This window comes from Indicator indicator, chromosome 13, assembly GCF_027791375.1.
Source record: "Indicator indicator isolate 239-I01 chromosome 13, UM_Iind_1.1, whole genome shotgun sequence".
In the NCBI taxonomy this organism is placed as follows: Eukaryota; Metazoa; Chordata; class Aves; order Piciformes; family Indicatoridae; genus Indicator; species Indicator indicator.
The window spans coordinates 28,016,332-28,030,325 of NC_072022.1; the positions used below are offsets into that span (position 1 = coordinate 28,016,332).

At 52.2% G+C, this 13,994-nt stretch overlaps 1 protein-coding gene across 3 annotated transcripts in view; it reads left to right on the forward strand.

Annotated features, from left to right (window-relative positions):
- Positions 1-4,335: 4,335 nt before the first annotated feature.
- The window catches only part of KCNAB1 (potassium voltage-gated channel subfamily A regulatory beta subunit 1), an 86,225-nt gene continuing 76,566 nt past the window's right edge, over positions 4,336-13,994 (forward strand). For 2 of the 3 annotated variants that reach the window (XM_054385710.1, XM_054385713.1), the window contains exon 1: positions 4,336-4,607. In XM_054385710.1, coding sequence (XP_054241685.1) covers positions 4,336-4,607 — 272 coding nt within the window. Of the gene's footprint in view, positions 4,608-10,085; positions 10,328-13,994 lie in introns of those variants that run through there. The other variant, XM_054385711.1, reaches the window with a different exon arrangement.

The window sequence follows — 13,994 nt, forward strand, 5'->3', positions numbered from 1 at the left end:
GAATCATAAGATGGAGGGGCTAGAAGTGACCATAGAATTCTGGAAGTGCTTGGGTAGGAAAAGACCTCTCAGATCATGGAGTCCAACCAACAACCCAGCACCACCATGGCCACTAAACCCTGTCCCCAGGTGCCATGGCCACAGGTTTCTGGAACACTTCCAGGGCTGGGGACTCCACCACCTCCCTGGGCAGCCTGTGCCAATCCCTGACCACTCTTGCACTGAAGACATTTTTCCTTAACCTGGAAAGTCCTATTTAGACCTTTTTTTTTTTTTTTTTTTTTTTAAAGAGGGTTTCAAGCAGCAAACTGCAGCTTTCTGCAGGTCCAGGTGGAGCTGGCAATGATCTGCAAATGCCAGCTGAGCAAACATCTGGAGTTCAGCCCACAGGAGCCCACTCCTCTTCAGATGCAGCATCCACGGAGGAGAGTCCAAGCCATCCCCTTGAGGCTGCCACCCTCCTGCTACACCCTGCCTTCTGCTGCAGGTAACTGAAACCCCATCAGGGTAAGATTCATTAAGGGCCTTAATTGGTTTGGAGTGGTTCAGCCTGCTCTGACAGCTTGTAAAGGTAGTGACTTAGGAGCAGCACCACCGAGGAGAATCATGAAGCACAGAATCGTTTGGGTGGGACAAAGATCTCTTCAGATCAATTTATAACCACTCTGCAAATGCAAATGGTGCAGAGTGGAGCAATTCCTCCTGGGGCCTGGTGCTGGGAGAGGTTTAGAAACCCTTCTCTTACCTACAGAGGAAAAAGAGGAAGTTTGTTTAAGTAGGTGGAAGGTCTCAGCCAGAGGAAAAAGCATTCAGCCCCTGTGCTGATTACAGAGCTGGTGGGACCTGGGTGTTCTGGGAGCTTCCTGCTTCAAAGCTGCTGCCCCAAATGGTGCTGGTTTGGTGTCCCCCCTTGGCTGCTGTGCACCTTTGCACTGCTTGTTATTGCTGCAACCTCCAGCTCCAGACAGCTCAGGACTGTGAGTTTAATACAGATAAGTGCAGGGCTTTGGGAGATTAACTCACCCCTGGAGCTTGGGTGGCTGCTGGGGCCAGCAGGGACTCTGGAGGGGGCTGTGCTGAGCTGTAGGGACACCACTGAGCTCCAAGAACCCAGTCTTGGTCTATCAGTATTCATGACTAGGGTGCTGGCCAAGTGGGTTTCTAACCACCACCACCCAAGTGGATTTCTGACCACCTGGTTTCTGACCACCACCACTGAAATGGCTTTCTGGAGCTGTGAGGGACTGGGCGAGATGCTCACAGGGCAAAGGGTTTGTTTCCCTTAGAAAATGCCTCTCCAAGAGCCAGGCTGGACGTCCCCAGGCTTCTCCAGCACAATGTGGTCACCTTCATTTGGCAAGCTGGTGAGGAAGCCAAGCACCTCTCCAGGGGTGCAGAAATGTGGTATCAATATTTCAAGGCATCTTTGCTTTCAGGAAAACAATCTTGCTGCATTTTTTATGAGCTCAGGCAGGTCTCTTTACCTGCCACAATATCAAATCATCCACTGGCATTACCTCCTAAACGAGAACATCCAGCCTCACAATAGCCTCCTGTCCACCAACAATGCTCCTGGCAGAAGGGAAGCAGTTGGCAGCTTCTGCAATGGATTTCAGTTTGCTGTTCAGGTGATTGATACCTCTGAAGGCTCTGGGGGGCCGCAGGCTGTGTCGGTGATTAAGGGAATGATCCCCAGGGGAAGCTGAGTAAGCACAACAGCACAGCAACAGGGATGCTCCCTCCCTGTAGGTGTTCAAGGCCAGGTTGGATGAGGCCTTGAGCAAGCTGGGCTGGTGGGAGGTGTCCCTGTCCATGCCAGGGGGGTTGGAACTGGATGATCTTGAAGGTCCTCTCCAACCCAAACAATTCTGTGAATCTCTGACTCTAAATGGCTTTGTCCTCTGGGGAACTTCTGGTTGGACTCCATGATCTTGGAGGTCTTTTCCAACCTAATTGTTTGTCAGGAACCTGATTGAGCAACTTGAAGATCCCTTCCAAGCCAACCCATTCTAATGAATCTGTGGTTGATACAACAGTTGAAGGATTTTATTGGGCTCCTGGAGCCAACCTCCATGTGAAAGAACTTTAGCAAGCTTCAACTTACAGATCTGTAAAACACCTAAGTCATCCAGTTCTGGGGCCCCCAGCACAAGAAGGACATGGAGCTGCTGGAGAGGGGCCAGAGGAGGCCATGAGGATGAGCAGAGGACTGAAGCACCTCCCCCATGGGGACAGGCTGAGAGAGTTTGGGCTGTTCAGCCTGGAGAAGAGAAGGCTCTGGGGAGACCTTCTGCTGGCATTTCAATATCTGAAGGGTGCTGCAGGAAAGCTGGAGAGGGACTTTTGACAAAAGCATGGAGGGAAAGGACCAGGGGTGATGGCTTCAGATTGGAAGAAACTGGATTTAAATTGGAGATTAGAAGGAAATTCTTCCCCATGAGGGTGGTGAGACACTGGAACAGGTTGCCCAAGGAGGTTGTGGATGCCCCCTCCCTGGAGGTGTTTAAAGCCAGGCTGGATGAGGCCTTGAGCAACCTGGGCAGGGGGTTGGAACTGGATGATCCTGGGGTGTCCCTTCCAACCTAACCCATTCTGTGTATTGATTTGGTTGCTCAGGGTTGATTTAAGGGCTTCTGGAGTTGCTGGAAACCTTTTCCTTCTTGGGAAGTGCTGGAAAGGTTCCTGAGGGGTGAGGAGACACCTTTAGGATGGGCACAGAAGAAGAGTGTTTTAAAACTCCTTCTCCTAGAGTTTGGCTGAACTTCCAGCACATGTTTTGGTGCCTTCTCCATGAAAGGTGCTGGGTAACAGCAGGTCCTGTAGAAGGTCAGTTTTGCAGGACTTCTTCCCAAAGGGAATGGAACTGCTTTCCTCAAAAGCACCCAAAAAGGACTTTTCTGAACCCAGACACTTCCTGAAAGGCAATGAGCTCACACAGAGCTGTTTCTGTATCCTCCTTCGTGGAACCTAGGACTATGTCTACTTGGAAGGTCCCCAGCTCCTGAAGGCTTGGAGGGACCCCATGGAGGCTGCCTAGGTGGCCGGAGCCTGGAAGGACCCAGGTGCAGGAGGAGAGGTGAGAGCCAGGCTGGTCCTGGTTGGCTGAGAAGAGACCCAACAGTGATTTGGGGTTGCTTGGAGGAAAGTGGTGAATCCAAACTGTCTTGGGAAGTGGCAAGTGATGAGGCAGGAGACACCAACCACAGCCTTGGAGCTTTTGGATAGACTTGGGAAGAGCTTTCTCAGCAGAGGGTGATGCAGGGTGGAAAGAGGCTGGGTAGAGGACTGGGGGAGTCTCCAGCCTTGGGGGCCTGCAAGGCTCAGGTGAGGGAACTCCAGAGTCCCCTTTTCCCTGATTCCATGAAGCTCTCCATCCAGCCCTGATCCCTCTGGAGGCTGCTTTTCCCCTGGGAGACACACACCTCCTGAGCAGGGCAGGGGTGGCCGATTGCTGCTCTTTTCAGTGCAGTGCTTTAAACCCCTGCTGGTCTTTGCAGGGCTTTCCCCCTCTTTGTCTCTCCCTCTCTCTCTCTCTCTCTCTCTCCAAAGAGGGAGATGTTCCTGCTCCTAAAGTGTGATTAGAGCTGTAATCTCTGCAGCAGCTTTAACATTCCAGGCTAGAGAGGGAAATTAATTCAGCCCTGGTGTGGGCTCCTTTCAGACCTGTTCCCGAGGCACCCTCTGCCCCTCCAGCCCCGGAAGCTGCAGAAGCCCTCACTTGGTGCTCACCTCAAGGGTGACCAAATCTCTGTTCCCATGAATCCCTCGGACTATGGAAGTTCCTGCTGGATGGGATGACCTGAGGAGCTGGAAGGCTGCCTGCGGGAAGAGGAGGAGGAGGGATGGAGGGGACAGCTTGGTGAGGACCCTGCTGCAGGAGCTGCAGTTGGCTGGGGTGAGCCCACGTAGCCACGGGGTTGCCATCTGAGCCACACGTGGGACTTCACCTGTCCTAGCTGGAGCCCTTCCATGCTTCCAGCAGCTGGACCTTTGCTTTCTCCACCTCTCCCCACCTAAACACTCTGGTTTGTGCCAGCCTAAGGTGGGGTTCTGTGCTTGGCACACCGTTCTCTGACGATTTTCTGTGACCTGTTCCTCTTCGGCTGCTGCAAAACGAAGCCCCTGGCACGCAGGAAGCTCCTACAGATGTTTCCATGAGAAGGTCACAGCTCTTCTCTCTGGTTAAGCTCCACAGCCACGTATCTAATTACAGCCTTGTAGCCAGCCCCAGGTTCCAGGGGGAGGAAAACCGCTGCTGGGAATCGGGTTTGAAACTATTCGAGGGCAACCGCTTGGTGCTGAGGGTGCTGCGGCGGCAGGGGGGCAGCCGGCAAGATGCTGGCGGCACGGACGGGCACCATGGGCAACAAAAACGCCGAGGAGAGCCTGAAGCTGAGGAAGCAGTCGGTGCTTTCCCTGGGGAGCAGGGAGAGAGCCCTGAAGACCACCTCGGAGAGCGGGAAGGAGAGCAGAGGCCGCGGCGGGCAGCCCCAGCAGCGTGCCCGGCGCCTGGCGCTGCTGCGGGAGCTGGAGATGAATTGGTACCTGCGGGTGTGTGAACTCTCCCACGAGTACACCATCGCCTACACCACCGGCATGCCCCACAGGTACGGCCCTGCCCTCGGGGCAGCACTGCGGAAGGGGGGGCGTGAGAAGCACAGAGAGCTCTCTGGGCTTGCTCACCGCTCCGACTTTCCTGAGCGCTCCCATCAGGAGGATGAATAACAATAGAAACCTTTCTTCTTTGCTGCTCTGATCTGATTGTTTAGGTGACAATTATCATCATCATCATCATCATCATCACCAACACCAACATCTTTTTGTCTTTGCCATTCTGACCGTTCTGATTATTTGGATGATGGTGATGTTACTACTACTGCTACTACTAAAACTCTTTTGCTTTGCCATTCCGACCTTTCTGATTATTTGGACAATGGTGGTGATGATGATCATCATCATCATCAAACACCTTTGTCTTTGCCATTCTGACTTTTCTGATTATTTGGATGATGATGATGACAATAAAAGTAATATACAAACTTTTGTCTTTGTTATTCTGACTGTTCTGTTTATTGAGATTATGATGATGATAGTGATAATAATTGTAGTAATAATGATAATTATAATAGTGATGACGATAATACAAGCAAACTTCTTTGTTTATCATTCTGACTGCTCTGATTACTTGGAGGAGGAGGATGATAATGATAATAGTACAAACAAACTTTTATCTTTGCCATTATGACTCTTCTGATTATCTGGATGATGATGATGATAACAATAGTAGTAATAATAATAATAATAATAATAGTAATAATAATAATAATAATAACAATATGTAATCTTTTAGTCTCTGACATTCTGGCTTTGAGCAACCTGGTCGGATGGGAAGTGTCTCTGCCCATGGCAGGAGGGTTGGAACTGGGTGATCTTTAAGGTCCCTTCCAGCCTCAACTAGTCTGTGATTCTATGACAGTACCAATCATAGTAGAAAATAATAACAATAATAACAATATTAATAACAACAACAATGCATATAATACATAATAAAATAACAATAATAATATAGCAATAATAATTATTATAACAATAATAATTATATATAGTATATAATAATATATAATAACAAAATAACACTAATTATTATAATAAAGTTGTTGTTATTATTATTATTATTATTATTATTATTATTATTATTATTATTATTATTATTATTTTATAATTCTGACCTTTCTGATTATTTGGATGATGATAATAATAATAACAACAATACTACAAACCTTTTTGTCTTCACTCTTCTGACTTTTCTGATTATTCAGAGAAGGAGAAGGAGGAGGAGAAGGAGCAGGTTAGGTTTAGACTGGATGTTAGGAACAACTTTACTGTGAGGGTGGTGAAGCACTGGAAGAGGTTGCCCAGGGAGGTAGTGGAGGCTTCAAGCCTAGAGGTGTTGAAAGCCAGGTTGGATGGGGCCTTGAGCAAGCTGGGCTGGTGGAAGGTGTCTGTGCCCAAGGAAGGGATTCCTTCCAACCCAATCCATTCCATTATAATCATCATTATCATCAACCTTTTATTCTGACTTTTCTGATTATTTCTATATTCTAGTGGTCAAGTCCATGAAGATTGGAGGTCTTTTCCAACCTTAATGATTCTGTGATGCTGATAATAATGTTGCAGACTTTTGTTGGCTTTGCCTTTCTAACTTTTCTGAAGGAGGCTACAAGAAAGCTAGGGAGGGACTTTTGAGGGTGTCAGGGAGTGAAAGGACTGGGGAGATGGAGCAAAACTAGAAATGGGGAGATTGAGATTGGATGTGAGGAAGAAATTCTTCCCCAGGAGGGTGGTGAGAGACTGGCACAGGCTGCCCAGGGAGGTGGTGGAAGCCTCATCCCTGGAGGTTTTTGCAGCCAGGCTGGATGTGGCTGTGAGCAACCTGCTGTAGTCTGAGGTGTCCCTGCCCATGGCAGGGGGTTGGAACTGGATGCTCCTTGACGTTCCTTCCAACCCTAGCAATTGTATGATTATCCAGGGGTGTTATTTTTTCCTGTGATGGGTGCCCACTGCAGAGCTGGTGCCCATTACAGAGCTAAAAACTCTCCCAACTTATTTCTGAGTCTCCTGAACTTCAGCACAAGCTGCCTGTGGTCTCTCAGCCTTGCTTCTCATCAGCTTTCTCATCCAAGGAGCTGCAATTTGGTTGGAATCAAATTGAGAAGTTGCTGTTGTTGTGTGGGTGAGAGGAAGAAACAGTAGGAAAGCTGTGTGCTGGCTGCTGCTGGCCCTCAGTCTTTGTTCCCTCCCCCCCTCCTTCCCTCCTCTGAGCTGGGCAGCAGCAAACAAACCACTCAGGATGGAAAAACCTCCAGCTGCTGGATTTCTAATGGATGTTAACTGTCACAGCCTCCAGAATCTGATCTTATTCCTTAAAATAAATATAAGGGGATCTGGGTATTAGTGGAAATGAGAACGTGCAGCCCCCTAATCTCCTGCCCCAGTAAGACCCTGAATGAAACAGGAACCTACGTAGGAGCTGCGTGGTGATGCTAATCCTGGTCCCATCCCATCCCTGAGCAGCAGCCTGGTGGGGACAGGGTGGCTGTGCTTGACAGGGTGGCTTCAGGGACAGGGAGGATGAGGGTTTCATTCACCATGAAGGGCTGAGCTGCTGCCAACACGGGGGAGTCAGTATTTTGCCCAGCAGTGCATCAATAACAGCAGGGATCTGGGGGGAGGTCTGCCCTAATCCCAGACAGAAGGGGGCTGCTCAGAGTGCTTGGCACAAAGAGAGGTCTTGCAGATGTGCTGCTGGGATTAGAAATGAATGTAGTGAAAGAAATATATCATTAGGGTAGGAATCAGGAGAATTGAAATGGAAGCAAGAGGAAGCTATGGGAGATGGAGAGCAACTGAGGAGCCCCAGGAAAGGAGCATGGATGGCTTTGGAGACTGAGGTGGAGCAGTTTGGACACCAGGAAGAAATTCTTCCCCAGGAAAGTGGTGAGGCACTTGAACAGGCTGCCCAGGGAAGCTGTGGAGGCTCCAAGGCTGGAAATGTTCAAAGTCAGCTTGGATGGAGCCTTGAGCAACCTGCTCTGGTAGATGCCCCTGCCCATATCAAGGAGGCTGGAGCTGGGTGATTTTTAAGGTCCCTTCCCTGATCTGTTTGGTCCCAAACCAGTCTGGGATTCCATGAGTCAGTTTCTTGGATGCAGTGCCCACTGGCCACACCAGCTCATGGTCAGGCACCTTCTGGTGTTCAAAACAGATACAAAAGCAAAGTGCTGAGGAATAACTTTGGGGAGAAGCAAAGGGAGAGCTGGAGAGGGACTTTGTACAAAAGCAGGGAGTGAGAGGGTGCGGGCTGATGGCTTCAAACTGGAAGAAGCTGGATTTAGATGAGACTTGAGGAAGAAATTCTTCCCCATGAGAGGGGAGGAGGCACTGGAACAGGTTGCCCAGAGCAGCTGTGGAGGCTCCAAGGCTGGAAGTGTTGAGAGCCAGGTTGGATGTAAGCTGGGCTGGTGGGAGGTGTCCCTGCCCATGGCAGGGAGTTTGGAACTGGATGATCCTGGAGGTCCCTTCCAATGCAAAACCCTTCTGTGACTCTATGAATCACAGCTCCTGCCTTTGGTGTTCCACTGCTGGGAGGGGCAAATGTGGCTCCTGTGAGGTGGCCACAGGGAAACCTGACTGAGGGCACCTGAGCTGCACAGAGCAGAGCTCGAAACCACCACCTGCACCCCACTCCTGAGGGCTCAGCTCAGTCAGCACCACGAGAGCAGGATGGGTGTCAGCCACCTGTCAGGGGACCATGGAGCTGGGGGGCTGTGGGGTGGCAGGCCAGGAGCTCTCCCACCACCCCAGCCTGGGCCATCAGGGACATTGAGGCTGATTAGTGTCCTCAGGGTCCTGACACAAGAGTTGAGGAGAAAGAGTCGCTGGGGGATCCAACTGTCCAGGCCAAGCTCCCCTCTCTGACATTGAGTTATAATCTTCTGAAATGTGGTCTGGGCTTGGGATCAGTCTTTCTTGATCTGCTTTGGAAGATTTAAGGATTAGCTGAGTCCATGATACCTCCAGCAGTTGATTATTTCACTTCTTTTTCTGGTGTGTTTGGGACTGAAGCTGCAGGCAGGACATGGGTGGAGCCTTCTGGAACAGAAGAGCCTCAGAAATCTGCCTCCAGGCTGTGGATAACACATGGTCAGGATTGGCTGACTGTGGGCTGGTGTTGGCCAGAAAAGGTTTTTGAGGTCCTTCTGGATGTTGTCTTGACTGTGGAGGGTGCTGGATGTCTGTGGTGCTGGCTTTGGTCATGCACCCAAAGTTGTGCCACTTCTGCCCTCCCTTCTGAGGGGTGAAGATCCGGAGAAGGAGGAACTTTCTCTTTGCTCTTTAGCAGTGGTGACAGCTCTGTTGCATTGACACCTTGCTGCTTAGGCATAGTGCTCAGACCTGTCCCCCTGTCCTCACCTGCTGCTCCCTTTCTTCACTGAAAGGCTTCTCAAACATTGGAATGTTTTGCCCAGGGCAATGGTGGAGTCACCATCCCTGGAGGTGGAGCTGGTGCTTAGGGACACAGTTTCGTGGTGACCCTCCAGTGCTGGGTCAAAGGTTGGACTGGATGAGCTTGAAGGTCTCTTCCAACCAGAGATATTCCGTGATTCCATCCTGAGAGGCAGCTGGTTTTGTGGAGCCAAGAGGTTCTGGATCTGCTGGTGGCACCTCAGGGCCTTTACCAGATTCTCTCCCACAGCCCTTCTCCATCCATGCATGGACTGCTGTGGGTGCACACAGCCTCCCAGGAGCTGATCCTCCTTCCCTGCCCCAGCTTCAGTGCCTGTAAGTCAATCCTTCCTCAAAAGCTGGTCAGCTTCTTCTTCCTTTGCCTTCTGGAGAGCTTGGTTGTTGTGGAGGAGCCCATCTAGATTCCCCATCCCTGCTTGGCTTTAGTTATTTCTTCCTTCTTGGTGTTTGACTGCTCCATAGTCTTTGTCTTTCAGCTGATCATCAAAGCCCCAGGAGGCTTGGAGGTGCTGGGGAGGCTTGCACACCAGGAAATCTGAGCTGGAAGAGTCCACCACAGACTGTGAGAAGTTTCCCTGACCTGCAGAAGAGCTGCTTGCAGCACTCATCTGCCCAGGCCAAGCCCTGAAATAAACCCTGGGAGAACATTGGTTTTACTGCCTTGGATGGAATCCCAAACAAATATTTCTCATCATCTAAATATAAGACCTGGGAAGTGGGGTGGGTGCTCCATTCCCACTGGTAGCTCTTGTCCCTTTCAGACTTTGACCATGAGAGGCTTCAGCAGAGGAATGAGGTTGCTGAGCTTGGCTGGAATCCATCCTGGGCATCAACTGAAAGGAGTTCAGTTGCAAGAATATAAAGAATGGGTGGGAGAAAACTACTGCTCTGTAGTGCTGAGGTCCTACTGGGCAGCACAGCCCAGCCCATGCCATTTTGTGCTGGTGGGAGCAGGATGGCACTGGGCTCTCCTCACAGCAGATCCTAGGGTGGAAGCTCCTGAGGACCTCAGAGCATTTGCTGGGCATCAAGGCTCTCTGCAGCTGCACGTGGGGACCATGCATGTGTACAAGGCTGCCTGTGCAGACATCCCAGCCCACAAGCCAAGCCTGCAGAAGCCCAGTGAAGGGCTCCTAAGAGGGAAAAAGCAAAGCCTGGCTCCCAGAGCCTGCCCCCCTGCCGCGGGCTGGCCGGGCAAGCTGAGCAGAGCCCTGGAGCTGAAGCAGCTGGAGAGGTTCCTGCACCTGCATGGCCTGGCCCTGCAAGACACCACCAGAGCTGAGACAGGGATGAAGTACAGGTACTTCTGCAGCTCCTCTGCTGGGCTCCTTGGGGGCTGGCTGTGCATCAGCAAGAGACAGACCCAGGGAGGTTGGGGATGTCCCCTCCCTGGAGCTGACTGGATGAGGTCTTAAGCAAACTGGGCTGGTGTGGGAGGTGTCCCTGCCCATGGCAGGAGGTTGGAACTGGATGATATTTGAGGTCCCTTCCAACCCTAACCATTCAATGAGTCTCTGACTCTAAATGGCTTGACCTGTGAGGAACTACTGGTTGGACTCAATGATTTATTTTTTTTTTTAGGGTGTCAGGTAGTGACAGGACTGGGGGGAATGGAGCAAAACTAGAGGTGGGGAGATTCATATTGGATGTTAGGAAGAAGTTCTTCCCCAGGAGGGTGGTGAGAGACTGGCACAGGTTGCCCAGGGAGGTGGTGGAAGCCTCATCCCTGGAGGTTTTTGCAGCCAGGCTGGATGTGGCTGTGAGCAACCTGCTGTAGTGTGAGGTGTCCCTGCCCATGGCAGGGGGTTGGGACTGGATGAGCCTTGAGGTCCCTTCCAGCCCTGACCGTTCTGTGATTCTATAATTCTATTATCTTGGATCTCAGGGATGGGAATGTGCTGCCCAAGGAGGTGGTGGAATCCCCAAGCCTGAATGTGTTTAAAGGTGGTTTGGATGTGGTGCTTGGGGCTAGAGTAGGGTTCTGGGTTGGACTTGGTGATCCTGATGGTCTTTTCCAGCCTGAATGTGCCTGTGATTCTGTGAGGTCTTTTCCAGCCTAAATGATTCTGTGAGGAACTTGACTGAGGAACCATCTGGCACCATGGGCATTCTGTGCCCAGGAGTCCATGCACACCTTCAGGCAGGCTTACAAATCCTTGAGGATGCTGTCTGCTCCCATGGCTTTTCTTCTCTGGGTGTTTTGAACACAGCTTTGAGCAAAAGCCAACTGCCTGTGATCTCTTAAAACTCTGAATTTGATCTTTCTCTTCTAACATCACTGGTTTGTGGCCAACTCCTTCAAGGCTGGGTAGAATTATCTGCTCTTTCTGGTGGTGTCATGAAAGCTCCTTTATTCAGGAGCATGAAAGAGATGACAGCTGAAGAGTGGAACAAGACACACAGAGAGCAGGGATGTTGTGACCATGGCAGGTGCATCAGTGGGATCTCTGTCCTTGTCCATGCCCTAAAATTGGAGGAGGAAATGGGCTGAAAGGCTGAGCACCAGAGTCTGGCAGGCATCAGGCTGTGAAGTACAAGTCTTGTGTGTTAGGAAGAGCATCCAAGGGAGAGGACTTCATCCATGCAGGGAGCTAGGACAGCCTGGGGCAAGAGGGTGAAAGGTGAAGAAGACATCATGTGCTTGGTCTGTTGGTTGTCATAGAATCCTTCTGGTTGGAAGGGACCTTTAAGATCACCCAGTTCAAGCCTTACCCCAGCACTGCCAGCTCAGCACTGAACCATGGCCCTCAGCACCAGAGCTTCACAGCTTTGAAACTACTCCAGGGATGGGAACTCCACCACTGCCCTGGGCAGCCTGGGCTAGAGTCTCACCACCCTCATGCTGAAGAACTTAGTCCTCAGCTCCAGTCTAATCCTACTCTCCCTCAGCTTCAAACCATTCCCCCTCTAGACACCCTGATGAAAAATCTCTCTGCAGCCTTCCTGTAGGATCCCTTCAGCGATTCTGTGATTTTGAGCTCTTGAGCCCAAACTGTGTGAGCTTGGCCCTCCGTGTGCCTGCAGACCTCCCTCCCCTGCTCTCGCAGGGCTAAAATAGCATCCGAGTGCCTGGGCAGCTGCAGCTGGGGAGCCTGGAGGTGAAATCTTATAGGTCTGTGTCTGGCAAAGCAGCCAGGCAGCTTCTGAGGAACATGCTGCTGGCAAATGTTCCGTGTGGGAAGTATTTATGGAGGTCATGGAGTCCCGAGGCGCTGCCGGCTCAGCCCCGCGGGGCCGAGGCTGCTGTTTGTCTTTTGTCTGCTTTATAGTCGGCCGAGGCTGGCTGCTGGCAGGGCAACTTCTGCCCCCAGCACGCCAGCCCCTGCCACATTCCCTGTGTTTGGAGTGACCCCCCTGACGCTGTCCCCCAGGAGTGCTGCAGCCTGGGAAGGTGCTGGGATGCTGCCCTCTCCGGAGCTCTTTTTGCTGTTAAGCTAAGAAAGAGATGGGATCTGGGGGCTGCTGAGCTGAGGCTCCCCCCCCTTTCTCCCCCCCCTTTCTCCCCCCCCTTTCTCCCCCCCCCTTTCTCCCCCCCCCTTTCTCCCCCCCCCTTTCTCCCCCCCCTTTCTCCCCCCCCCTTTCTCCCCCCCCCTTTCTCCCCCCCCCTTTCTCCCCCCCCCTTTCTCCCCCCCCCTTTCTCCCCCCCCCTTTCTCCCCCCCCCTTTCTCCCCCCCCCCCTTTCTCCCCCCCCCCCTTTCTCCCCCCCTCCTTTCTCCCCCCCTCCTTTCTCCCCCCCTCCTTTCTCCCCCCCTCCTTTCTCCCCCCCTCCTTTCTCCCCCCCTCTTTCTCCCCCCCCCCTTTCTCCCCCCCCTTTCTCCCCCCCCTTTCTCCCCCCCCTTTCTCCCCCCCCTTTCTCCCCCCCCCTTTCTCCCCCCCCTTTCTCCCCCCCCCTTTCACCCCCCCCCTTTCTCCCCCCCCCTTTCTCCCCCCCCTTTCTCCCCCCCTCCTTTCTCCCCCCCTCCTTTCTCCCCCCCCTTCTCCCCCCCCCTTTCTCCCCCCCCCCTTTCTCCCCCCCCCCTTTCTCCCCCCCCCCTTTCTCCCCCCCCCCTTTCTCCCCCCCCCCTTTCTCCCCCCCCCCTTTCTCCCCCCCCCCTTTCTCCCCCCCCCCTTTCTCCCCCCCCCTTTCTCCCCCCCCCCTTTCTCCCCCCCCACTTTCTCCCCCCCCCACTTTCTCCCCCCCCCCTTTCTCCCCCCCCCCCTTTCTCCCCCCCCCCTTTCTCCTCCCCCTCTTCTCCCTTTATGGTGAAGGCTGAAGGTGTAGGCCAGCAGGACCAAAAGGTGACTACTCCTGCAGATGATCTTAGGAAGCCCTCTCCATCCCCAAGTTCTGTGGATAGAAAGGTAACCACCACTGCAGACAACATGAGATGCCTAAGAGTAAACTGCTGGGGGTTAATACATTTCTGGGAGCTGCTCTTTCAAATCCCACAGTCAGTCCTGGCCATCCCATCCCATCCCAAATGGATCCCTTAAGCTGGGCTGTGGGAAGCAGAGGGCTGTGGGTGATGGGAGTGTGTCTGCAGCAGGTGATTAAAGAGGCTTTGAGCCCAGGGGGAAGATGATTGACAGGAATTACAGCAGATGTGTTCCAAATCAACAGCCTCTGACAGCTCCCTGGCTCCTGTAACCTGGGAACCAGGCAGGGCACATGGAATTTCTGGATGACAGGAGAGGAAAAAAAAAAAAAAAAAAAAAAGAAGAACCAGAAACCACCTCTCCAGCATCTTGTCATGGAACTGTAGAACTGCTTCGGTTGGAAAAGATCTTTAAGGTCATCCAGTCCAATCCTCAGCCCAGCACTGCCAGCTCACCACTGAACCATGGCCCTCAGCACCACATCTCCACAGCTTTCAAACCCCTCCAGGGATGGGGACTCCACCACCTCCCGGGGCAGCCTGGGCCAAGCCTTGACAACCCTTTTGGGGCAGAAATTGTTCCTCATGGCCAACCTTAACCATCCCTGGGGC